General features: G+C 64.0%; 2 protein-coding genes across 3 annotated transcripts; one reads left to right on the top strand and one right to left on the bottom strand.

The window, feature by feature from the left end:
* Nucleotides 1–329: 329 nt before the first annotated feature.
* Nucleotides 330–7457, top strand: BIRC7 (baculoviral IAP repeat containing 7; the record flags this gene model as incomplete). The annotated part of the gene is made up of 9 exons (XM_082362334.1): nucleotides 330–401; nucleotides 888–1041; nucleotides 3093–3482; nucleotides 4166–4560; nucleotides 4592–4666; nucleotides 4772–4817; nucleotides 5616–5993; nucleotides 6101–6172; nucleotides 6314–7457. The coding sequence occupies 9 exons, from the start codon at nucleotides 330–332 to the stop codon at nucleotides 6577–6579; spliced, it is 1848 nt and encodes a 615-aa protein (XP_082218460.1). The 3' UTR covers nucleotides 6580–7457.
* Nucleotides 7458–9820: 2363 nt separating this feature from the next.
* NKAIN4 (sodium/potassium transporting ATPase interacting 4) lies at nucleotides 9821–21977 on the bottom strand (the record flags this gene model as incomplete). Of its 2 annotated transcripts, XM_082362654.1 has the most annotated exons (6): nucleotides 9821–9914; nucleotides 10354–10414; nucleotides 14092–14286; nucleotides 15344–15424; nucleotides 16384–16521; nucleotides 21924–21977. In XM_082362654.1, 6 exons carry the CDS (start codon nucleotides 21975–21977, stop codon nucleotides 9883–9885), a joined length of 561 nt encoding a protein of 186 aa, XP_082218780.1. In that variant the 3' UTR covers nucleotides 9821–9882. The 2 variants fall into 2 exon arrangements, with proteins under 2 accessions (XP_082218780.1, XP_082218779.1); XM_082362653.1 differs by having other exon boundaries at nucleotides 9846–10414.
* Between the last annotated feature and the right edge of the window lie 2522 nt (nucleotides 21978–24499).

The raw sequence follows: 24499 nt of genomic DNA, 5'->3' as shown, positions 1-24499 counted from the left end.
GTAAAGACTCACAGCGAAGGTGGGTCAAGGTGAGCCATCGGAGGCATCGACAGATATTTGTTCACGATTAAAAACTGACATACAAACAACAACAGCAACAAAAACCTGGTATGTGCCCATTAAAAAAAAAAAAACTGGCGCATAACATTAAGTGAGGAAAATGGGCAAATAGCAAATACACAGAGCACGTTTGGAAGGAAACAGTAAAATAGTAAGAGCAGTGCTTCTCAGTGGAGGGAAGGCTGATGGCTTTTTTCAGTTGCTTCTTTTGAAATAATTATAGATTTGCAGAGAGTTGCAAAGAAATCTGTGAGGCTCCAGTGAGCTCCATGCCCAAGCAGCTGTCGGGCAAGGTCGGTTCTGGAAAACTGGCCCTGGTGCTGCCAGAGCTGGTTCAGATGGTGACTTTTACTTTCTTTATGTTTTCAGTATTCTTGAAGTTTCTGGAATAAGCATATGATAGTTATTTTTAGCTCCTGATTTCTTTTTATTTAACTGTATAAGTAAGACACAAATAATTCCTTGTGTCAAGAATTTCAGCCATGGCTACAGACAAGCACAGAGGCCGAGGCAGGTCCTCCTCCGAGATGCCCACGGCTCTGTGGGTGATCCTCCAGCCCCTCCTCTGTGCAGCCACACGCTTGGATGTGCTCGCAGAAATACCTGCTTCCAGGTGGGGGGGGGGACGGGGCGGGGCTCCGTCAGCTCAGGCACCCGCCCTCCTTCACGGTGAGGCTCCACCACGGGGTGGGGTGGCGCCTGGAGGACGCGTGTTTGGAATTTCCAGAAGTGAGGGAGCCTGCTTCTCCCCTCCCCACCCCCGAGCTTCAGGATCCGAGGGGACAGACCTCAGATGTGCCCCCAGGGGACACCGCCCCTGCTGCCAGGGCCACCTGAGCGGGTCCTCTGAGTCAGCCAGCCCCCAGGCCCAGAGGATTCAGAGCAAACCTGGGGGCTGCGGTTTCCCTCCTGAGATCGGAGCAGCTGGAGACCCAGTACCCGGGGACCCTTGTCCTCCTCCCCGGCCACCAAAGGGTGCGGGTAGGGCAGGGCAGAGGGCCGTCCCCGGAGAAACCTACTGAAGGGGCCCCGGGACAAACCTACTGAAGGGGCCCCGGGACGGGCACACCTGCCGTTTGTTGGAGTGGCAGAGGTCACGGTATTTCCGCACAGGGTGGGGAGCCGGAGAAGAGAGGGCAAGGGCCGGGAATCCCAAGGCGGCTCACTGGGAGGTCCCAGCTGGGGCCCATCCGTCTCCACCTGCCCCCAGGACCCTCTCCTGGGAGACCCGGCCTTCCAGTTGCCCGAGCGCCCCTCGCCCAGTGGCCCCTGCAGCCCAGGACAGGCAGCTGCGGCTCAGGAGCCTGGGAGGGGCACAGACGACCGGCCACACCCTTTACCAGGCTTTCCTGCAGGGAACCAGGTGGCTCCAGGCCTCTGCCGGGAGAGGACTCCATGGGACCCTGGCCGTGTGGGGCAGAGGGCCAGTGCAGCCAGGATGTCAAAGGGGTCTCCCTGGGGGCGAGACTGCACCCCACTCCCAGGACTGGGGCATGGGCCTGGGCTCCAGGCTCCTCGCTCTGTGCCGGGCTCGTGCAGCTCCATGGGGGGGTGGGAGGAGGGCCGCTGGGGGGACATGGGGGCTCCAGGCCCGGGTGGGGCCCCCCTCTGCCCATCCCCCTTTGTGACCCTCACTGGGCCTGCCTGGCCCTGGGGCCGGTGAGCCCCTCCCCCCCACTCTTGGCAGGGTCCCCACTGAGCCTGTTCCCCTTGGCTCTGCTCTTGGGAGCAGCAAGGAGGTTTGCACTCTGGGGAGGGGCTCTGGGGGCAGGCCACCCCGTCCAGTCTTCCTCTTCGTCCCTTCCCCCCCAGAGCCCTTCTGTCTTAGGGACCCCGCTCTGCCCACTGGGGTTACAGCCCTCCACCCCCTTCCCTAACTGTTGGGTTTGGGGGCGCTGGGGCCCCTGGGCTCGGGCTGATTGGCAGACCTGTGGCTGTGACCAGGCTTGAGGGCAGCCTGTCCAGGGAAGGGGGCACCCACATGGCCAGGGGCTCGGGCTGGGGCCCCCCAGACCAGGAGCCAGGGCACCCTGGGCTGGTTGGGCTGCACACGTAGCAAGGAGGGGGTGGCAGGGGGTCCGGACCTGGGGAGGGGGGCCAGCTCTAGGCACCTGATGAAGCCGCAGGACTAGCCTGACACGGCAGGTACAGGGAGCTGGAATTGTGGACGTGCCCCACACATCCCCGGTGTCTGGGTTACAGCGCCTCAGGGGGTCTAGTTCAAGTGGGAAGATCGACCTCACCACATGTGGCTCCACCTTCTGGGCCCCTGGGACGCTGAGGCCGAGGGAGGGGACAGAATCTTCAAGGCCGGAGGGCAGGAGCTGCTCCAGGGCCTGCTGAGGGCCTCCGGCTCCCGCCCAGCTGGACACCGGGATGACTCAAGCCCCTTTCAGCTCCAGGGTTCAGAGCGCGAGAACATCCAGGGAAACCAGTCCAGGGCATAGGCCCAGCCCTTCACTACGCACCCCTGCATCCTCGGCTGACCCATGTCATCCCTGCAGAGGGAGCTGCCCTCCCCCTGCCGGGCAGCACTGACTGTGTAGTTTAGATCACCTGGAACCTTCTGCTTTCAGAGGACCCCTGGCACGCTGCCCAGGAGCTCGGAGCTGACGGAGGGCATGACCCCCCCTCCCCCCCCCCACCAAGGTCCCAGAGCCAGTACCAGCCCTCTGCTGCCTTGGGTGGGTCTCCATGCTCCGGCCCCTCACCTCGTGCCAAGGGACCCCGCCGTCCCCTGTAGAGCAGAGTGAGAGCCGCAGCCCTCACAGTGGCCCCGGAGCCCTGTGACACTCCCGCTGCAGCGAGCATGTGACACAGGCTGCCGCGCTGGCCCCTTCCAGAAAGTGGCGGGCCCCAGCGGCCCCCACCCCCAGTCCCCTGGCTGCCCCCCCACCCGGGGCATCTGGGGGGCAGGACCATGCCTGCCCAGCCACTGTTGTCCCCAGGCAGGGCCCAGGGGTCAGGAGCCCTGGGGAGGCTGGCTGGGCATATTCCAGAACCGGCTGCCCAGGGGCCCATCCCTGCCACAGAGCTTGTCACGGCTGCTGTCTTCTCTATGGGGCCCGAGGACGGGACCAAGTGCTGGTGCTGTGGCCTGGAGCCCAGCCGCTGTGCAGCGGGCGGCCACCCCACTTGGGGGCACCACCGACCCCACTCTCCGTGCGGCCACCTTCGGGGCCAGTGCCCCGACAGGGCCCTGTCCTGGGGAGGCCGGGACCACATGGACGGGCAGATCCTGGGCCAGCTGCGCCCCCTGGCAGAGGAGGAGGAGGAAGATGGGGCCGGGGACGCCCCATCCGCGAGGCCCGCCTTCCCGGGGATGGGCTCTGAGGAGCTGCGGCTGGCCTCCTTCTACGACTGGCCGCTGAGCACCGTGGTGCCGCCGGAGCTGCTGGCCGCCGCTGGCTTCTTCCACACCGGTGAGTCCCAGGGGCCTGGGCTGGGGGGACGGTGGTGGGACGGGGGAGCCAGGAGGGGGGGGCATGGGGGCATCTGCAGGGCCCCCGGGAGTCCAGGGACAGGCTTTTGGAGGGTTGGTAGTGGAATGTGCCTGTAGCAGCCCCTCATCTGTGCTCTCTGCACCAAATCTGTTGATCGTAGGGGGTGAGGCAGGGGTGAGGGCCTCGGGGGTAGAGAGATGAGGGTCCGCATCCCCCAGTGGAGTCGTGAGCCCCTAAAACCAAGCCTGACAGCAGACAGTTCCCCTTCTTTCCATCACTGGGAATCCATCCTGAGGAGGGGGCACCTGGGGCAGAGGTGCAGGGTGGGAGGCACCAGGGCTCTGCCCCCACATTTCCATACATACTGTGGACGCCCCCTGCATCCCTTTCCCCAACATGCACCTCAATCCTGGCAAGTACCCAGACATCGTTACCCTTATTCCACTGTCGAGAAAATGGGGTACACGTGAATTCTGAGGAGAACGCTGGGCAAAGGGGTGGCAGAGGCCAGTGGGAGCCTCCAAGGCTCACAAGCAACTCCAGAGAGCCCCTGCCCCAGAAGGAAAGGCCACCTGGGAGCGCCCAGCCCTAGCCCTGGGGGACACACCAGGCCGTGCAAGGGGCCAGGCGTGGTGAGGACCAGTGTCTTGGCCCCCTCCCAGGCCAGCAGGACAAGGTGAGGTGCTTCTTCTGCTACGGGGGTCTGCAGAGCTGGGAGCAAGGCGACGACCCCTGGACTGAGCATGCCAGGTGGTTCCCCAGGTACGGGCTCCGCGGGCCAGCCTCCCTTCCCCAGTCCCGGGGCTGTCGAGTCTCAGGGACCGGGGTGGGGGGGACTCTCTGGGGACGGCGCTTCTGCTCTTTCTCCCTTGATGTTCAAGAGTCTGTCTCCAAAACAGCTTCCCAGCAAGCGCCCACCACCCCGGAGCCCCAGCTGCCCCCGCAGGGGCGGTGGGGGAAGCGGGGGCCGAAGGCACGACCCTGGCCCAAGGGGTCCACGGGGCCGGACCTGGCCAGTGCGGGGGGTCCTCTGACAGCCCCAGCCCACCGCCCACGGGGCTTCTGAACCCGCTTTCCTCAGGTGTGAGTTCCTGCTCCGGACAAAAGGAAGGGACTTTGTCTGCAGGATCCAGGAGTCTTGCTGCCGCGTGCCGGGCTCCTGGGTGAGCCCTGCCTGCCCTAGGGCTCTGGGGGGTGGGTGGTGAGGGTCCCCCCGGCCCCTGCTCCTCCGCCTACTCGGGGCACAGGTATTCTCTGGCTCCTTCCAGGACCGTTCAGAGGAACCAGAAGACGCAGGTCCCGCCACGCCCTCAGGTGAGCCGGGACACGCAGCCTGAGCTTGGCTCCCTGGGGCGCCTCCCCCCTGCACCATGGCCGGGCCGTTGGGTATCCCCCCTACAGGACATTAGGGAGAGTGAAGGGTGCTGCCTGGGCTTGCTTCACGGGGGGCTTCACACAGGCACTGCGTGTGTGTCCGGGGCTCCAGGGAGGCCAAAGCCATCCCCTGCTACCCCTGAGCTGGCCGCTGCGCGCACAGCCAACCCTGAGGCTGGCACAGGGGTCTGGGGGGGGAGAGGCTGCCGTGCACCGGGCAGCCTCTGCCGGGGCGGCAGCCAACCACGCCCGAGAGCCGAGCGGCCGCCATCCCCAGCCCAGAGGGGCCGGCGGCGCGGAGCTCTGCTCTCCATCAGTGCCGGGCGGGGGGTGGGCGGGCGCAGGGTCTGAGGGGCTCCAGGGTTCAGGTCCCGGCTGTGCTCTCTGAGCATCAGTGCCATGAGCTGTGCAATGGGGCTGGTGCCAGCCTCGACTGGGATTAAACAGGGGTCTGTGTGTCGCCCCGGGAGCAGCGCCTGGCACATAGTCGGGTTCTGTCCGTGGCTGCTTTGGTGATCAGGTTTCCATCTTCCCGGTGTGGCGGCACCTCTGACACAGGCCCTGGGAACACAGCCCTGACTTGGACATGGATGGAGTGGCTGTGATGGCCACAGGGGCCCTTGTGTTGAGGTGGCCCTGGTGACGTGCCACAGTGGCGGGCCGCTGCCTCTCTGCCGGGACCCCGAGGCCCTGGCCCCTGCCTGCCCTCGGTCCAGCCCCCCTCGCCCTGCCTTGCAGATGTCGGGGGCGGCCAGGAGCGGCCCGCGTGCACCCAGTGCCCAGCAGTGCAGGCCGTGCTCCGGATGGGCTTCGGGCGGGGCCAGGTGCAAGGGCTGCTGCAGCGTAAGTACCGCCAGGTGGTGCCGACCGGCGTGTCCACGTCGCAGCTGGTGGCCGACCTGCTCCAGGAAGAGGACGGGGGCCGGGCAGCAGGGGCCGGAGGTACCTCCACCTCTCTGGACACCGCCCACCTCTCCCTGCTCATTGCCTCCGGGCACAGCCTTCCCTCGCCGCCCCCAGGGGCCCGGCCCACAGCGTCCAGGGCCACGGCGCGAGGGGCTGGATGGGCCGAGCGCCCTGGTGGAGAGCAGGCTCTGGGATCCTGGCGCACCGTGGGTGAGGGAGCGGGCTGGCACTAGGGCTCACCTGTGGCCTGCTGTCTCTGGGCCAGGCCTCGTGTCCCCTGGGGACCTGGGCCTCACCCCTGTTCTACCCGCCCACAGCTCCTGTCCCCCCAGGGCCCGAGCTGCCCACGCCCAGCAGAGAGGTCCAGGTGGAAGGCGCCAGGGAGGCAGGTGAGGGAGAGGGCCCACCTGGGGTGGGGGCGGGGCTGGCGCTCCTGCATCCCGCGGTGGGGGGCGGGCACCCCCGGTCTGGCCCGCCCTCCCATCGGCCAGTACAGTGGGTGGAGGTCAGGGTGTGGGGTGATGTCACAGGTCCGCGCTGTGGAGACCCAGACGGAGCCCGGGCCGAGAGGGTGCCGGTGGCTCTCGAGGCCCCCGGAGCCCGGGACGCGGATGCGGAGGAGCAGCTGCAGCGCCTGCGGGAGGAGCGGACGTGCAGGGTGTGCTTGGACCGCACCGTGGCCGTCGTCTTCGTGCCCTGTGGTCACCTGGCCTGTGCCGAGTGTGCGCCCAGCCTGCAGCTGTGCCCCATCTGCAGGGCCCCCATCCGCAGCTGCGTGCGCACCTTCCTGTCTTAGGCCAGGTGAGCATTCAGCCCGGACGGCGACCACAGGCACAGCGGCTCCCGGGATCCTGTTGCAGGGCCACCTGCAGGAACCAGCCGCAGCGGAAGGCAGCACTTCTTACTCTTCCTTCTCCCTGGTCCTGGCAGACATTGCTAATCAACCCCAGCACTTCTTACTCCTCCTCCTCCCTGGTCCTGGCAGACATTGTTAATCAACCCCATCCCTTCCCTTGGTGCTCAGATATTTGCTCTGAATCCTTCTCAACGCAGCACCCTGGGGGGCCACTACCACTCTGCTTGAGCGCATCTCCGCCTTGGTTTTCCTAGTGGTCAAGGGGGGTAATTCCTCCTGTCCAGCCGGGCATACACGGCAGCAGCCAGGCCAAGGGGAGGACGTCTTTGGAGGCATGTGAAGAAATGCACGATGCCCTCGTTAGGAGAAAGCGCTGGGGTCTGCCTGAGCATAAGACCCCGATGGGGATCTCAGCCCGGGATCTGAGGCCTGGTGGAAATGCATGGTGGGTGGGGGAGGGGTGCGTGACCCTCCAATGCTCATGTGGGGCAGGAGCCGTGGCCTTCTCAGGGTTCCCAAGGGCTCTGAGCCCCAAGGTCCCTCCAAGAATCCTCCGGGGGTAGAAGTGGCAGGGAAGGGAACTCCCTGGGGGCTGAGGGTCCCCAGCCGGGGGGAGAAGCCGACTGGAGCTGCCGCTTCGGCCCTCCTCCCCAGCAGGAGCTGTGAGCACCGGCCCCACGTGGGCACCCACTCGGTGGCTTGCTGAGCACGGCTGAGCTCGCATCCAGCACTGACCAGTCCAGCGTGGAAGATGGAGCTGCAGGCGGCTTGGCGTGCGGGGTGGGAGCCATCTTCCCTGTGTGCGGGTGCTTTGGAAGAGTCAAAATAAAGTGCGGGTTTTCCCCAGATGGTGCACAGCAGCCTCTGTTCCAGAACCACCAGCCCCCTCTCCACCGCCTTCCCCAAACGTCTGTCCCCCCCCCGCCTCGCCCCCCCCCACCCCCACCCCCGCCTCGCCTCACCAGTACGGCAGCACGGCCGGCGGCCAGGCCCATTCCAGGCCATTCCCACCACCCCTTCCCCTTCCGCCTTTCCCTTGTCCTTATCTTTTCAGCATTTTAAGGACTTTTAGAATGGACTAGCTTTGGGCTGCTTCTGAAACTGAACTTGTAATTGTCCACCAAGGTCCTGCATGGTAGGGAAGGTGGTCTGGAGGGCAGGTTCCTTTCTATCCTCTACTTGTGGGCACCTTGGGATGCACTAGGACTATTGCATCCCGGCGGCTCGAACAGTGCCCTCTGCTTGTCACCAGGAAGCCCTTGCCTTGTGGGCTCCTGGGCAAGCCCAGCCCTCACCCGGGGGTCCCACTGGCCGCAGCACCTGGGGCCCTAACCCTAACTCCCACCGCGCTCAGGTGGAGGTCACCATGGGCTCACTGGACCCTCGTGGTGGGGTCACTCTTTCCCTGTCTCGTAGGCCCCTTGGCCACCCCCCCCCCCGCCCCAGCATGGGTGTGTGCAGCCCCTGGGGGTCTGGCTGCCCTGGGGAGGGCATCTGAGGGACGGGGCTCCTTGGCCAGCAGCCCCAGGCCTGCTGCAGACGGAGTGCATTCCCAGCGCTACCGGAGGCCAGGGGTGAGGTTTTCTCTCGTGTCATTTTTTTTTTTTAGAAAAAGGAAACAACAAACTCTTTAGAAGTTGCAGCCGTCCCCGGCCTGGCGCTGGCCCCGCCGCCCTGGCTCACGTCCAGTCACCAGACCCTGGGGGCGCCTGCAGGGCCACGGGGGCAGGAAGGTCCGCTGCCTGGAGGCTCCTCACCGTCCGCGTGGGTCACCGAAGCTGGAGGTCGTGGGGGGGGGGCTGCCCTGCCCTGGCTCAGGGGTCTGAGCAAGGCCTCTCCCCCATCACGGGAGCTGGACACCTCCTACCTCTGATGGCCCTTAGCTGACGTGGGGCCTCACTTATAGGGTAGAAGGGTTGCGGGGCTACCAAAAGGGCCAGAGTCCCCAGGGATGGCCGCAGGTGGGGCCCTGAAGGGCAGGCTTGACTCTGAGGGCCTGGGTGAGATGGAGGAAGCACAGCTCTACCAGGAGAAGGACCACCGCCACCTCTGCTGACCCCGACTTTCAGGATTCCATGTGGGCCAGGGCCCGTGGCAAAGGCCGCTTCGGAGGAGGGGGGCCAGTGGCCCAGGCACCCCCACTGAGGCCTGGGGTGGTCAGGGCCGTGGACACTGCTTTTCAAGAGGGAAAAAGTCTGATCCTCCAAAGGTAGGAAGCCAACTCCTCAAATTTCCTGCCACCGTGAGACCCAGAAAATCGCCCTATCGCTCTCCTGGGTGGCGGCCTCTCAGTGTCCCCTCAGCCCCGACTCCCACAGGCTCTGCTGGGCACGGGGGCAGAGCCTCTGCGCCCCACACCTGGCCCAGAGCCGGCACGGAGCAAGTGCGAAAGTGGGGGATGGACAGACAGATGGATGATGGATGGACAGGCAGACAGACGCCTGGTGAGGTTTCCCCAAGGAGAGGAGCCTGGCGGCTACGCTACCCGGATCGGCCAGGCCAGCGGGGCCGGCTCTGCGGCCATGCTTACAGGCATGCCTGCTCGAACGAGAGGCTGGAAGGCTTTTCACTGACATGGCAGAGAGGAAGTGGGTCAGATCCACCAATGAAGTCAACTGAAAGAAACCAAGACCCAAATAAAACAAACCCAAACAATGGACAGGACGGCAGAGTGGAGAACGTTCCCAAGTGCAAACACTCAGGCGGTGACGCAGAGGTGGGAGGGGCCGCGGGCCGCCCAGACTGGAGAGCAGAGGGTGAATTCCCGCTGGGTGCAAAGCTTCAAAGGATGCTGGCGTTCTCAGCGGGGGGCTGCCCCGTGCCCTGCCGGGCTGTCCCAATCACAGCGCCTCAAAGCTGTGTCTGCACAGCACATGGGCAGCCGGGGCTTGCTGGGCAAAGCTAACGCGTTTCTGAACCCCAGGGCTGGCTCCCGTCCTAAAACGTTTTAACGTAACCAATACAGGAAGCCCCTTCTGTTTCCTCCCAGCCGGCTGTGGGCTGAGCGATGGTTTGGGGCCACCCAGCACCAGGACCGAGGGTAGCTGGGGGCTGGTCCAGGACTGAGTCTGGTCTCTGAAGGACACGTGGGCCGCCTACCCCACGGCCACCTGACCTCTGGGAACAGAGGCTCTGAATTCTGATTCAGATCCCAGGGAAGGTTCTGCCCACAGGAGCTGTGGGCCCCCTGGGTGCGCCCAGCCCCGGCTTACCCTGGCGAGACCCCGTCAGAGCCTGGGGTGGTCAGGGCTGGCGAGGGCACCCGAGTGTTGATGCTGCAAATCAGAGGAAAAGTCAAGAGGGCTCACGGGAGGGGGATGTGCGAACTCCCCTCAGATGCGTCCCCGCTAGCACTGGGCCTGAAGGTGGGCCAGTTCCCAGCTGCAAGGGGGCACGGGGTGGGGGGACTTTCCTCTGTAGGTCAGAGCTCAGCCTTCCGCCTGTGACACCTGTGGGGATCGCTGGGGGCAGACCCGCAGCACAGGAGCCCTCAGACTGGAGGAGCTGGGGGTGCACTGACCCCTGGTGCCCACAGCCCAGGGCCTCCCCTGTCTCTGCTCAGGCCAGGACCTCCGTGGCACGGGGACCCATTTAAGAGGCCAGGTCTCAGGCCTCTGTGGCCAGCCCTCAGCTTCTCTTTCCCTCCCCCACTGCCTGATGGGGCCAGCAGGTCACTAACAGCATTCTGTGGGAGGCTGGTGGTCGCACACTTACAGCTGTCCTCCTCCTCGGTGACAACGCTGACCACGCGGCAGGCACAGACGAAGCCCACGAGCTGAAAGACATGGAGAGGTCACTGAGGGTGAGGCCCCGGGAGCCACTGAAGCATCATCGTGGGACGTGGGCCCCAGCGCGTCCTAACCACGCAGCCACTGCCCCTCCTGGCCTCGGTGTCCTTGTCTGTAACACTGATCAAGGGGAGTGATCTGCCAGCCTCCTTAGCTCTGGAGTTCCAGGCGGCGTCCACTCCCCAGTGGGGCTGACCAAGCCCCTGCTTGAAGGGGGGATGAGATGCAGAGAGAAGCCCTGGGAGACACATGACTGCAGCCCGGAGGTCCCCCATGCTGACCGTGCCCCCACAGGCTGACACCCCTGTCACAGCCAAGCCATCCTCCCCAGCACCTCTCGCTGTAAGCAGACAACTGCCAGGTTTCTCCCCCTTGGGAAGCCATGGTAGAGAAGCTTCGAGCCAGCCAAGCTCATGGTTTGTGTGGCAGTGCAGGGCAGACAGACCGAGGACTTGGTGCAGCGGGCAATTCTGGGCAGAGTGGACGGGGCTGGCTGGAGTTGAGGGCTTGGCCTGGCAGACGTTCATTAGCCAGGCTCCTCAGAGGGTGCTCGGACTTCAGGGCAAAGAGGACAGGCCTGCATTAAACCCCCACAGACGCCCGGGCGCCGGGGCCACTGCAGCAGAAAGGGCTCCAGCTGAGACGGGGCAAGGCCGGCACTGCCCACAGCCCGGGTGATGGTAAGCACGGGGGAGGGGGGAGTTACTCCATGCATGGTGTTTACTGCATCCTCTTTGATGAGAACGAGGGGCCCAGCCCTGACCCTCTGCTGGGGCTGACAGACAATGCACAGGGCGCCCGGAGTGGGCAGCAAAATGCATCTTGAAGCCACAGGGTCCCGTGGAAGGCCCACAGCCCCGTGTGCTCGCAGGACCCCTGGAGGGGCAGCCCCGCCCCAGCTCATCCGGGAGGGGCACCTCTTCCACAGAAGCTGGAAACCTGAGAGGTGGCCCAGGACTGCGAAGTCATGCCCTCTGGCCTCTCTCTGCCCTGTAGGTCAGCCCTGCATCCTCTGGGGCATCGCCTATTGTCTTTGGTCCCCCCCATAGCAAGCAGTGGTCTCGACCCCGAGGACATAGCACAGAGTGAGGTTCCAGTAGTGGTGGGTCAGAGGTGCCCCACCTGCCCCCGCAGGCGCTCCCTCCACATTCCCCACCCTGCATGGTGTGGCCGGTGTCCACCAGCGCCCTCCAGCTTGGGGTGGCCCATGGGGAGCCCAGCAGGAAACTGGAGGGAGGGGGGAGGGGAGAAGAAGGGCTCGTACCCCCCAGCCCCTTCTCTGCCAGCACAACTCCCCCCCCCACCTCCCTTCAGGCCGGGGTGCCGACAGCTCAGCCACGAGCCCCAGGGGAGGGGGACATCCCGTGGGGTCCCCGACGTGGCACCTATGCTTAGAACAGCCCCTTCACCTGCCCCCGGGAATTAACCTAAGCCGAGTGCATCATCACTGGCTGGGGCCCTGACTGATCCGGGGAATAAGCAGAAAAGATGTTTCATGGGGGGAACCTGCCATGGAGGAGCTGCAGCGGGTCTTCTGAGAGAGGGTGGTGGGGTCTGTCTGTGGGGCAACCACAGCCGGGGGTCGGGGGCAGGGGACAGGAAGCCAGCCAGCGGTGCAGCTTCAGGGGCAAAGGGCCACGGGAAGGAGAGACTGGCCTTCCATCAGCAGTGGCAAGACCTCAGGGGGGTTACTTTCACCAAAGAACAAGCCCAACAGCCTCCCTTGACGCCCCATATGCCTTGAAGGAGGAGATGGAGCTGGAAGGGCTCAGAAGCCCGTCCTGCCAGGCTGCAGGTCAGGGGCCTCCTCTGTGCCGGTCTCCTTGCCATTGAAAGGCAAACCTGAGCCGCCTCCCAACGCCCGAGAGCTGGCCAAGGTGCTGAAAACTCCTCCGCAGCCCTGCTCCTCCGCGGTGGGCGGGGCGCTGGGGGAGGCCGCCCCGCCTGCCACACCTCTGCCCGCCCACCGCCCCTCCCATGCCCGCTCGGGATCCGGCCCAGCTCCTCCGCGAGGCTCTCAGACCTGCCCGCCCCGCCCCCCAGCACTGGCCGACTGTGCAGGCAAGGGTCTGCTGCTCCTGGACCCTCAAAAGCAATCAGCAGAGGGCTGACTGGTATCTAGAAGCCGGCGTTCCACTGAAGACCTACTGTATAACACAGGGAACTCTACTCGATATTGTGTAATAACCCATACGGGAAAAGAATCTGAAAAAGAATGGATATATGTATACATATAACTGAACCACTTTGCTCTACACCTAAAACTGACACAGTGTTGTAAGTCAAATATACCCCAATATAAAATAAAAATTATATTAAAAAAAAACCCCATCCCTGGGGATGAAGGATAAAAGTGAGGGGTCTCTTGTCTCTGCCATCACGCGCAGTCAGAAACGCCCAGGAGAATCTTCCTTTGTTCTTTTCCGGCTTCCTTCCTGTTGCCTTTTCACAGATTCTGTACGTGATTTCAGAAGCTCTGACCTGTATCCTTGGCAAGCGGTTCTTTCTCCTTTCGAGGAACGCACCCAGGTTCCCAAGTATTTTAGGAAAACCAGAGCCCTCTTTTTGCCTCAGTGAATGAGCCACGGTGGGAGAGAGAATGTCCCAGCACCCGAGGGACGGGCAGCACCCAGACGCCCGAAGTCTGGATTTCTGCAGGACCTGTGGGAGCAGGAGGGGAGGGAGCCCTGGGAGCTCGAGAGGCACCCGGCCTGTCACGTTTGTTCTGCCAGGGAAGGCCCTAGACCTGGCATTCAGTTTCCAATGTCAGCTGTTGGCGCAGAGCGTCCGTGCTATAAACCCAGCATCCCCCCCACCCCCGGACACGGTGCTGTTGGCCTGCGTGCACCCAAGCAGTCAGGTCAGACCTCCAGGTCTGACCAGCGCCCTCCAGTGGCCGCACCCGTCCTGCCCAAGCCCTGGAGTCAGCCGGGGCGGCCAGGCACTGGCCCAGCCCGCTCCGGCCCTTCCCGTCTGACCACTTCTCTGGAGCTGCAGACAAAATACCCCATGCTCGACTAAGTTTGAATTTCAGATACAGAATGAAACCATTTTTAGTATAAGTATGTCCCAAACATGGCATGGAACACGCTTACACTAAAACTTGCTGTTTATCTGAAATTCAAATTTCACTGGGCATCCTGTATTTTTACTCGCGGAAGCTACACCCCTCTCTATGCCGCAGGAGCAGAAAGAGGCCAGCGTGCAGGCCAGGCTGCGTCTCCCCCGCCCCGGCCCCCACAGTCAGATTGTCGGGTACGGAAACAGACCCTGTGACTTGGAGGAGGTTGTGGAGGAGCTCCCCAGGGCCCCTCCCCTGCCACGCTGCCGCCGGGGGGGGGGTGGGACTGCAGGAGCCTTCACCTTGATCCCCCTCACGGAGGGTCCTACCCGCCCACCCGACCCCACTGCATCATCAGAAGCTTCAGGTTCTGTCCCCTCGGTTCATCCTCACGCCAGCCCTGGGGTTGGAATTGGTTCTGAGCCCACTTTGCGGAGCAGGTGGCCCAGGCCACACAGGTGGGGGTGGGGGTGCGGTTCCTTAACCTCTCGGCAGGGATGGTGTGAAGAGGACCTCCTCTGCCTCCACAGGAAAGGCTGAGACCTGGTCCCACAGCAGGATGAGCCCCTCCCCCTGCCCCGACCTCCCCTCCCCCGCACTCACCGCCACCAGGATCTGCAGGGCGCTGTGCAGGGCCTCCACGTAGCCATGCTCCAGGGTGCAGCCGATGCCTGGCACCAGGGCCTGGCTGTCCGGGGGACCCAGGCTGGCCGCCGGCTCCTTGTGCACGCAGCCCGGGCCATGCTCATGCCACCAGGAGTGGTGCCGGGAGAGGCTGAAGGTCAGGAGCCCGCTGTCCTGGGGGAGGGGTGGGGATGGGGGGACCAGGTCAGCACCAGGGACAGAGCCAAACCCCACCCACTGCATCCCAGATGGGCTCCCTGAGAAGGGCAAGGGGTACTCCGCCCTCCCGCCTCCCATGCCCCGGCCCCTTGGGCTCCAGCCATCGGGAGCAGGGGTCACCAAGGCCCTCCCAGTCATTCCCTTGCAGGGAAGGCCTCCCTGTGCTTGCCATGGGCCCCCGGCTCACGCCCCGTCCTCCAGGAAGGCCTCCCCGCCCAGGACAGACCCCCAGGACACACTCTAACGGTGCCCTGGGCCCCTCCTTTGCGTCTCAGGCCAACGCTGCCATTTCAGGTGTGTCTGAACTAACCTCTGTCTCCCCCACTGCTGCCCAGGTGTGGTCCCAGGAAGCAGGGGCCATCTGCCCCACTGCCCACCCGTGCCACCCCACTCCTGGCTCTTAGACTCCCCTCTGAGCTTTGGGCAAAGATGAAATAAAGTGCTTTGTGTGAAGTGCCTGAATCAGCTGCATAGGCAGGCTTTGCTCACACTGATGCTCCCAGCAGAACATGCCTTGGATGAGGTGTCCCCTCCCCTGCAGGGGGGACCTGGGGACTTTATCAGCGTTTGAAGGAGCAGCCCAGAGGGTGGGCAGGAGGACGGCATCCCCTCTGCCTGGCCGCCCCGGCGGTGTTCCCACCTGCACCCTTCTGCAAAGGCTGGTCTCTGCTCCGGCTCCCCAGCCCTGACTCTCCTTCCAGGTGCTGCCCAGGTTCCAGGCCCCCTCCTCCAGGAAGCCTTCCCTGGTGCATCTACTCCCAGCTGGAGACCACCTGCCAACCAATGCCCACAGCCCCTCATCCATCCATCAGATCACTGATCTTTCCCCAAAACTTTACTGAGTCGCTGCTATGGGCCGGGACTCTTCAGGGTGTGAGGGACAGAACCATGAACAGACCCAGCCTCTGCCACCATTGGGGAGCCGCGCGATAAACAAGCAAACGCCTCCAGTGCCCCCGGGCCCTCGCCAAGATCCCCTCCGTTTGCGTGAATTTCCCATGACTTAACTCACCTTTGAGAGGCCCCCCACTTCCAAGTAGAAGCAGATAATGAAGACGTTCCAGGTGACCCAGGCGGCCGCCCACACTGCGTACTGTGGAGACAAGAGAGGGCGGGGGAGGGGGTGGGGGGAGGGAATGTAACTTTGCATCTCCCCCTTGGAGGACAAGGCCTCTGCAGGGTGGGGGGCTCTGCTCCCTAAGTCTGGAGCCCAGGATGCTCCGTTTGGAGGAGGGCGCCCCTGAGCCCACCGGGAAGAGGTCCCACACTGTGCCAAAAGGGTGACAGGTCTCCTGCCCCCGCGGGGCCGGGGAACACCTAGGAGATGGGGAACAGCAGGCAGGAGGGAGCCAGCACAGAGCACACTTTCCGAGCTTGGTGTCCTGGCCCAGAGGTGCCCGTGGCCCATGCCACATGAACCAATGATGAGCAAGGGCAGAGCACCCCCAAAATCCACCCCGAAGATCGCCCCCGAGAGCTGCCTGCAGCGGGGAGGGCTGCCAGCTGGCACCTGCTTTCGTCAAGTTTTACTGAGACGCAGCCCCGCCCATTGTGCGGCACTGCTCAGGCTGTGTCTGGGCCATGACAGGGCTGAGTACCTTCCACGAGACTGTGGGGCCTTTACAGGAGGGTTTGCTGCAAACCTGATCCAGACCAATTATTTTGATCTGCACTGAACGAAAATGCTACTCTGCTCAGAGCAAAACTTTCTGCACATTGTTTGAGCTTCTCCAGAGGCAGGACGGTCAGGGGCACGGGACCACGGGCAGGGAGGGGGTGCTGAGACACGCTGGGTTCCAATTCCGCCTCGGGCCCCTGGCAGGTGCTCTGCAGCTCAGTTTCCCAGAAGCAACCCTGAAGCCACAATTTCCAGGTCAGAACTCAGATGTCCAGGCTGTGGGAAGGTCTGAGCCTGGGGGTCTGTGCGGCTGAGATCCGGGCCTTTCCAGGTTTTCTGATGGCTTCCAGGACAGTACTGTCACTGAAGCCCCCCATGCCGGTCATCCCGGCCCCCCTGCCCTCAGGAGAAGGGCCGGAGCAGAGCGGACTCACCACCACGATGTAGCGAGGCCGGTACTGGATGGTGCCAAAGAGCCCCAGGATGACCACAACAATGTGGGTGAAGGTGGCCAGGATGGGTGCCCACTGGTAGCCCAGGAAGTCGAACACCTGCCGCTCCAGGGCGGTGACCTAGGAGCAGGGCAGGCGTGTGAGGGGCGGCGGACCCCTAGGAGCCCCAGGTCCCGCTCCTGCCTGATCACCACCATCCAGCGCCCACTGCGGTCTCGGCTCTTCAACAAAAATCTCCAAACAAGTCGACGGGCCTGGAAGCATCACCATTGGGGTGCCCCTCCTGGAACAAGCCCCCGCCCTCAGCTTCCTCACCTGCAGAACGGGAACACGGGGGCTGCTCTAACTTCGGGGGCTGCAGGGCCAAACAGCAAACGTGGGGCAGGAAGGTCAAGTGGGACACTGGGCTCCTTGGGCCCCCAGATCAGCACCCTCCCCGTCTGCGGGGCTCTCTCACCGCTTTGGGGCCTCTCCTTCCAGGACGTTCCCACCCCCCGCTCTGTGGACGCCAGCCCTGCAGGCTTGGCCGACAGAGGACCAACGCCAGGGAATCAGATATGCCTAAGAAACCTGCCGTTTTATACGCAGGGGAGACGGACCAGATCTGAGCTTGGTCGTGACTTCAGAAAGCATTCCGTCATTCACTCATTCATTCCCTCACACATTCATTCACTCATCATGTTTGTGGGGCTGAGCTCATCACCAGGAGAAAGTACGACCAAAGCCACTGCACCCCAGATGCCATCCCATCTGTGTTCATGGCAAGGAAGGTGCGGCGAACAAGGGCAGAGAGGACCAGCACATCCCAGAAGGACGGTGGCAGAGAAAGGACAGCAAATCAGCACGGCCCGTGGCTGCACTCCACAATGTCCCCGTGGGCCCACTGTGTGTCCAGCACTCATTGCCACTGGGAGGGCTGCAGAGGCGAGAGAGCCATCTGGACCCAGAGCAGGTGGGGTCGGGGGCCGTCCGCTGAGCCCTGGGGTGGGGAGGACTCCGAAGGGTGGAGGAGGGAGGGGAGCCCCTCCCCGCAGGCAGCCTCAGGCGGGCACTGGAGAAGCCAGACTTCTCACAGCCGGGTGGGCAAGGTCACTGCATGCCCCTCCTCAGGACTGGATGGGCTGAGGCCAGCAGCAGCGGGGCTGGGGCAGAGGGGAGTGGGCGGGACGGGGCAGCGAGGGGTAGCCTCCCTCCCACGTGGCCCCCGGCACTGAAGGACAGAGCCCAGCCAGGTGAGCCTTTGTGAACTGGCCCTGTGGTCACCAGGCCTGCTGGCCACAGAAGCCCCTACTGCAGCCAGGGTGCTTGGCCCTCCCCTGACCCCCTCCTCTCCGCTGCTCCAGGCCTGTGTCCTGGAGCCGTCACGGGACCCCCGCCAGCCCCCAGGAAACAGCTGCTGTGGTGCGTCCTGGGCACTGCCCAGCCACTGCGGTTGGTCCGGACCAGGTAACAGCTATTTCCAAGAGGTGTCGGGGAGGCGGCATTCCAAGCATGTCCTGCACGGGGCTGGGGTCTGCCCTAGAAGACAGCTGGAGTGGGGAGTGGGGAGGCGAGAGCAGACCCACAACAGGGCATCATATCAGGCAATTTCCAGCGGGATGGCGTCCCGCAGCAGAGTGGCCAGACAGGACCCCCAGGGAGAGGCGCCAGAATGCTCTTCCCCGACAGGAGGAAGCACACAGTAGGTACAGAGCCACGGCACAGAGTGGAGACCTTGGCAGTGAACTGGGCCAGCTTCAGGGCACGAGGGTGAGCAGTCAATAAGCCCCCTCCGCAGTCCGCTGGACTGTGTCCAGGGAAGCCTGTCCCCTGGCAGGTGGGCGCCAGCAGCCCCCCCAGGCCTTTGGGGACACCCCACTTCAGGGATGCCCACGCCCTTTAGACAAAGTCTGAGCTCCACGCGTGGGCTCGGGCCCTGCCATCCGCCCCTCCCCCCCAACAGACCCTCACTGCCGCGTCCCCGAGACCCCGCATCTCTCAACTCCCGGAGCCACACTCCTGCCTCACCTGGGTCCTCCGCGTGCAGTTGTCTCTGCGGGAGCCCCACCACACGCACTTCTCCCCAGGTGCCTCGCATTCTCACACGCCCGCGACTCAGTCCACTCCGTGTCAATGTCAGCAGCGCTGACCCGGGGCAGCAGGAGGGTCTGTCTGGCCGTCTGTCTACAGATGTCGCCTGGGCTAGGCCAGTGCCTAGCCCCGAACGAGCCTCCTCGCCCATCAGGGCTCAATTGCCGCATCTCGGCGTGGCCCCCGGTGCCCAGAGGAGGCCTGCACGTTGAAGCTCCTCAATTACACAGATTTTGGGCAAGGAGACAGGCATCTGAGGGCAGAGGGCCTGCCTCTGCTGCCTCACGAGAGCCCGGCCCCGCCTGACTGGGCAGCCGCGGGCTGGTGGACTCGACCCCACGCTGGCAGTCTCCACGGAGGACAGCCACGTAGACCCTTGGCCGCAGAAGAGGGCAGGGAGGGTGGGTGGGCCAAGGTCCGAGGCGGTGCAAAAGGAGGGGGAGGGGCCACGCGTGAACGGCCTACACTGTGGTGGGAAGCTCCGCGGAGCAGGGAAGAAGAGACGCACATCCACACGCACACACGAGCACACACGTGCACACACACGCACGCACATGCACACACGCACACACATGCACACACTCACACTCACACACGAGCACACACGAGCACACATGTGCACACACTCACACGCACACGAGCACACACGCACACGCACACAGCCCTCGGGGCAGAGCTGGCCAACAGCACCTGTTCTAGACACAGAATGAAATTTCAGTCTTAGCCCCAGGCCTCCCCTATGGTGCCCAGAAGCCCCTGACCAATGGGCAGGGACGGCTGCCCTGCTTGAACTCCCCCGGGGTGCCATGCACGGGGCGGGGAGGCGGAGTGAGGGTGCCCCAGATCCCCTTCCTACCCCACCCCCACCCATCACCGGCTGCCGGCACGGTCCTGTGAGGCCCAGACTCAGGGCCAGCCTGGCTGTGCATCTCTGCTGAAGTCTCTCCAAGTCTGAGGGCGGCCCCCAGGGTCTGCTTGCCAGAGAGACTCCGCAGCTGGCGGGGTGGCCAGCACGGGTGGGGCTGGTGGGCGCGTCTTTCGTTTCTAAGCCAAGGTACCGGAAGGCTCAGCTCTCCGCAGTGCCCCCGTGGCCTGCTCACTGGTCCCAAACCCCTCGCTGGGCCCTGGCTCCCATCAGAGCCAGGACCCAGCCTGGGAAAGGGCCTCAGGGTGCTGCAGCTGGCTCAGAGCGGGCAAAGGTCACGCTATTCTTCAGGGAGAAGGCTCTGAGATGTTCAGGCCTTTGTTCCATAGTTGGGTAACAAGAAAACTCTCACGCTTGTCAAAAAGAGAAAAGAAAGCAGAGGACTCCCCACACGGCTTCCCCCTCGGCTCCCTCGCCCCGCCCCCCACAGTGACCAGAGCGGTGGGCGGCATCAAACCTCTTCCTACTCCGCTGCCCCCTGCACCCGGCAGAGGAGGGACAGGTGCACGGCCGGGACAGAAGGCCTTTTGCAGCTGTCCGCTGCCCTTAGCTGTGGCCACTGGCCGCATGGGGACACAGCTCCGTCCCGGGCCTAGGGCTCGCCTGGCTGAGACTAAAGAGTCTGCAGGAAGCCCCCATCCAGGGGAACCCTGCTGCCCTCAAGCCTAGATAGCCCTTCCCCCACAGCTGCAGCCAGACCTCCAGAGGCCTGTGGTGGGCCCTGTGTACCGTCCACCAGAAGACACTGAGTGACACCGCTGCTCCAAGGCCCGGGATAGCTCCCTATGGCCAGTGGAACAGCCCCTGGGCCCTCACGCCTTCTGCAGGCCCGGGCTCTCTCTCAGCCATATCTGTCCAGCAGAACCCCCAGACCGCCCACCTTCCTCCTCAATCCCTGCCAGCCCTGCCCCTCGCTGCCACAGCACTGAGCCTGCCCCACAGGGAAGCTCCAGCAGCTCCTTCCTTCCTCCAGGTGGGCCTGTGTATCTCTGCCCGCTGCCAGCCTGGACAGAAGTCCTGCCCCCAGACAAAGGACAGGACCCGCATCCGTGCATGGCCGTGGGTGCAGGAGGACTTCCTGCTCACAGCCTCTTTTTTTTTTTTTTTAATAGTTACCAGGCATTGCCCTAATTGCTTTTTTATTTATTTATTTATTTATTTTTGGCTGTGTTGGGTCTTTGTTGCTGCGCGCAGGCTTTCTCTAGTTGCAGCGAGCGGGGGCACTCTTTGTTGTGGTGTGTGGGCCTCTCATTGCGGTGGCTTCCCTTGTTGCGGAGCACGGGCTCCAGACGCGCAGGCTCAGTAGTTGTGGCTCACGGGCTTCGTTGCTCCACGGCATGCGGGATCTTCCCAGACCAGAGCTCGAACCCGTGTCCCCTGCGTTGGCAAGTGGATTCCTAACCACTGAGCCACCAGGGAAGCCCCTCACAGCCTCTTTGAAGCAAGCCCCTTCCTCCTCCGTGGCCCTCTAGCTCCAGAGAAAGCACCCTGCCAGCTGAGCTACGAGCACACCCAGGGATCTTGGACAAAGCAGCATTTCCCTTTTAAGACCAGAGACCCAGGGGCTCACCAGCATCTCCTCCCCAGCCCAGGGGCCTCCACCTTTGTTTAGCGCCCTCCCCTTAGGCAGCAGGAGCTCCTGAAGCTCCAAAGGCAGAACTGAAACTTGGCAGAGGGATGCTCAAGTCCTCCAACAAAGCTCTGCATCCAGAGGGCCCGGACACAAAAGACAGGGAAGCACAGCCCTGTGCACAGGCTCAACCCTCTTCTCCGCTCCAGACTCTCAAGGCCAGGGCAAAGGGGAGGGGCCTCCTCCTCCAGCTCGGGGGCGTCAGGGGTGGGCACGGCGGGGCTCACACACCCCTACACAGACACACAGGCAGACATGCAGACAGACACACACTCCCAAATTCACAAGCACCCTGGCCGCCAGGGGCTGTCAGGTCTCAGAAACTGGACTCCGCGGCTCACTCATTGCCTAGTGCTGCCTTCGGAAAGGGAGCACACACAAACACACACACACACACACGCACACACCCTCGCAACGCTCCTTGCGCGCGCACCCGGGGCCACACATACCTTCCGACACGCGTGGACACCGCGCGCAGCGGCGCCCCTTCCCCGCCGCGCCCACGGGACTTGGAGATCGCGGGGCCCGGCGCTCCCGCGGGGAGGGTTTTGTTCCGCGACAGGCACTTCCAGCGGCTCCCCAGTACCCGCCCCGTCGCTCCGGACCCCGCGGCCGCCCCGCACTGCGCCCGCAGCCCGAACTCCGCGCGCGCACACACGGCGGGGCGCGCCGGGGCGCACGGAGGGGCCGTAGGGGTCGCACATAGGGCGCTGGCTTCCCACCCCACCCGGACGGCGGGGAACTTCGGCCGCAGAAGCGCGCGGGTCCGAGCCATGCCCAATCGGGAGCCGCCAGAGGCTATCGCGGACCCAGTGGGCAGGGCTGAGTGTGGGGGACGGCGTCCGGCTCCCCCAGTGCGCTGGGACTACCGGGCCCGAGGAGGGGGTCGCCGCTCACCAGCTGGAAAGTGCAGAGGAAGATGAGCGCGCAGCGGCCGGAGCAGCAGCCCATGGTTCCGGCCCGGCCCGCGGGCGCCGCCTCTGCGAGTCTGGACCAGGTGCCACCAGCGCGCGGGAAGCCCGGCGCCTGGGCCCGCAGCCCCCGCCCTGCACTTCCCCCCATTCCCGCCCCCCCAGCCCCCGGCCCCGGCCCCGCCCCACTCTGCAGCGTCCCTCCCCCCCATTGCCGGGCTCCGCCCTGCCCGGCCCGCGATCCCAGGTCCCCGAAGTCCCTGCGCCCCTCCCTTCGCCCCCCGCTGCAGCCCCGGCCCCGCCCCACAGACTCGAGATCGCGGCCGGCCAGTTCCCACCCCGAAGCCCCAGCCAGTCCTCTGTCCCGCCCTGCTCGGCAGCCCCGGGTCCCCCAGCCCAGCCCCGTCCCTCCGAGTAACAGCTGCGCAGCGTCTCTCTCCCTCTCCAGCCCGACTCGCAGCCGCTGGGGGCTTGGGCCAGCTGGGGAGGGGGCGCGGGACCCCTTCTTAAAGGGGCGATGGCGCGGCTTGTCAGGCGGTGTGGAGCTGGAGGGGCCGCGCGGTGGCCCCAGGACAGACCCGGAGCTGCTGCAGACCTGCCCCATAGAGTCCAGGATAACCCCCAGGATATCCTACCCCCGACCCCGCACCCCGCACCTCCTGCGCTTGCCCCGGGCTCTCTCTCGTGTGACCCACCCACCCAACCTCCTTCCTAATGGGGCCCCAGGCGCACTCCATCCCTGAGGCATCCTGGACTAGGTCAGGAGCGCAGAGTTCCCCCTGCTGGGGGTGAGGACTCCGGAGTAGGAGGAGGGGCGGACGAGCCTACCAGGAGCTCACCTGCCCAGGCACTGCGGAGGGGCGGGGCAGGGGGCGGGTCCTGCAGGCCAGGCCAGGGTCAGGCCTGAGGGGGAGGGTCCCTGGGAGACCCTGGGTCATAGGCAGCCTTGGGGCACGGGACCTGTGCTTGGTGGAGGGAGGACTAGATGAAGACCTCCATGCGCAGAGGTGTGGAGGTGGCACTGAGCAAGACGTAGGGCAGATGGTGGGAGCGAGGCAGGTAAGGTGGGGGCCAGAGCTGTGGGCACAGGCTGGGTTGGGCTTTACCCCACTGCTCATAGGGAGTCGCTGGGTTCTATATCAGGGTGAGCCATGGTCAGGTGAGTCTCGTGCTGGGATGCAGGCTGTGGCCCTGGTCAAACCCCGGGGGGAGCAGGACCCAAACAGAGTGGCCAGTGAGGGGCAGCCCAGCACGTGGCACTTCAGCCTTGGGCCGCGGGTCTTGGCTCCAGCAGTCCAGAACCAGAGGGTCCCAGCCCCGTGGTGACAGAGCGCCTCGTGACTAAGCAGCACCTCCAGGCAAGGGCACTTGCAGAGAGGTTGCTGGACATTGGGTCCTTGGAGCTCTGGCCGCCCCATCATCACCAGCCCCCTTCCCAGAGGAGGGACCTGAGACCAATTTCCCAAGGCAACCTCCATTCCTGACTCCACTCATGTGAGTTCACAAACTACCCAGAGTTTTCCCCTACGTGATTTTGGTTCCCCCGCATGCATTTGCCCACCTGTGCCAGGATGCATGGGCAATGGCTGTCACCGCGCTGTGTGCAGACAGAAGCCAGACAAGCACCTGAAAAGAGAAAAGCCATTCAGAACCACGAGAGACCACTTGACACCCACCAGGTTGGCTGGAATCCACAGACAGACACAGCAGGTGCTGGCCAGGACTCAGAGAAACCGGAGCCTGCACACCCTGCCGGTGGGGGCTAAAACGGTGCAGCCGCCATGGAAAACAGTGCGGCAGGTCCTCAGAGGTTAAATACGAAGTTACCATGGGACCCAGCAGTTCTACTCCTAGATATTTACCCAAAAGAAACCAAAATGTCCACACAAGTATTTCAGTGGCATTATTTATAAGGGCCCAGAGTGGAAACAACCCAAGCATCCCTGAATGGATGGATACATTTTAACATGTGGTCCAGCCATACAATGGAGTGTATCCAGCTATAACAAGGTATCTAGTTACTGATACCTGCTGTGCCAGGAACAAACATTGAAAACATTATGCCGGGTGAAATAAGTCGTTGCAGGCCAGCCTCTCCTCCTCTTCAAAGCTGACGCCAGGTGGGGGTGGAACGGGGCTAGCCTCCCCTGCTGGCACCTCCTGGAGGCCTCCTGGGCATCACCCGTTCCAGAAGGACGGGTCCTGGCGGAGGGGTCAGGGGTCAACCAGAGCCGATCGAACACTGACCTGACGTGTGGGGCTCTGCACAGGGTCAATGGCGTCTGTACACCTGGGGCATGCACGCTGTGTGGCCAGGAGGGACCCCCGGGTGCAGAGCCACCCATTTTACAGATGACAAGGCTATGACTCTCCCTAGGTCCCCTCTGGACTGTGAGATTTTACGTAACACTGTACTTCATATTCCTTCTGGCTGAGGGTTACGGTTCTTGGAAGCTGAATGTTGCCAATTCTGCATTTTACATAGACCCCCAGATGGAACTCAGTGATCAGAGGCCCCCTTGCCTGAGCCAGATCGGGGCAGCAGGAGACTGCAGTGCCATG

The sequence above is a fragment of the Balaenoptera borealis genome (genome assembly GCF_965194805.1).
Source record: "Balaenoptera borealis genome assembly, chromosome: 16".
Taxonomy (NCBI): Eukaryota; Metazoa; Chordata; class Mammalia; order Artiodactyla; family Balaenopteridae; genus Balaenoptera; species Balaenoptera borealis.
Note: the sequence above shows the minus strand (reverse complement) of the source record. Positions and strands in the feature narration are given on the sequence as shown.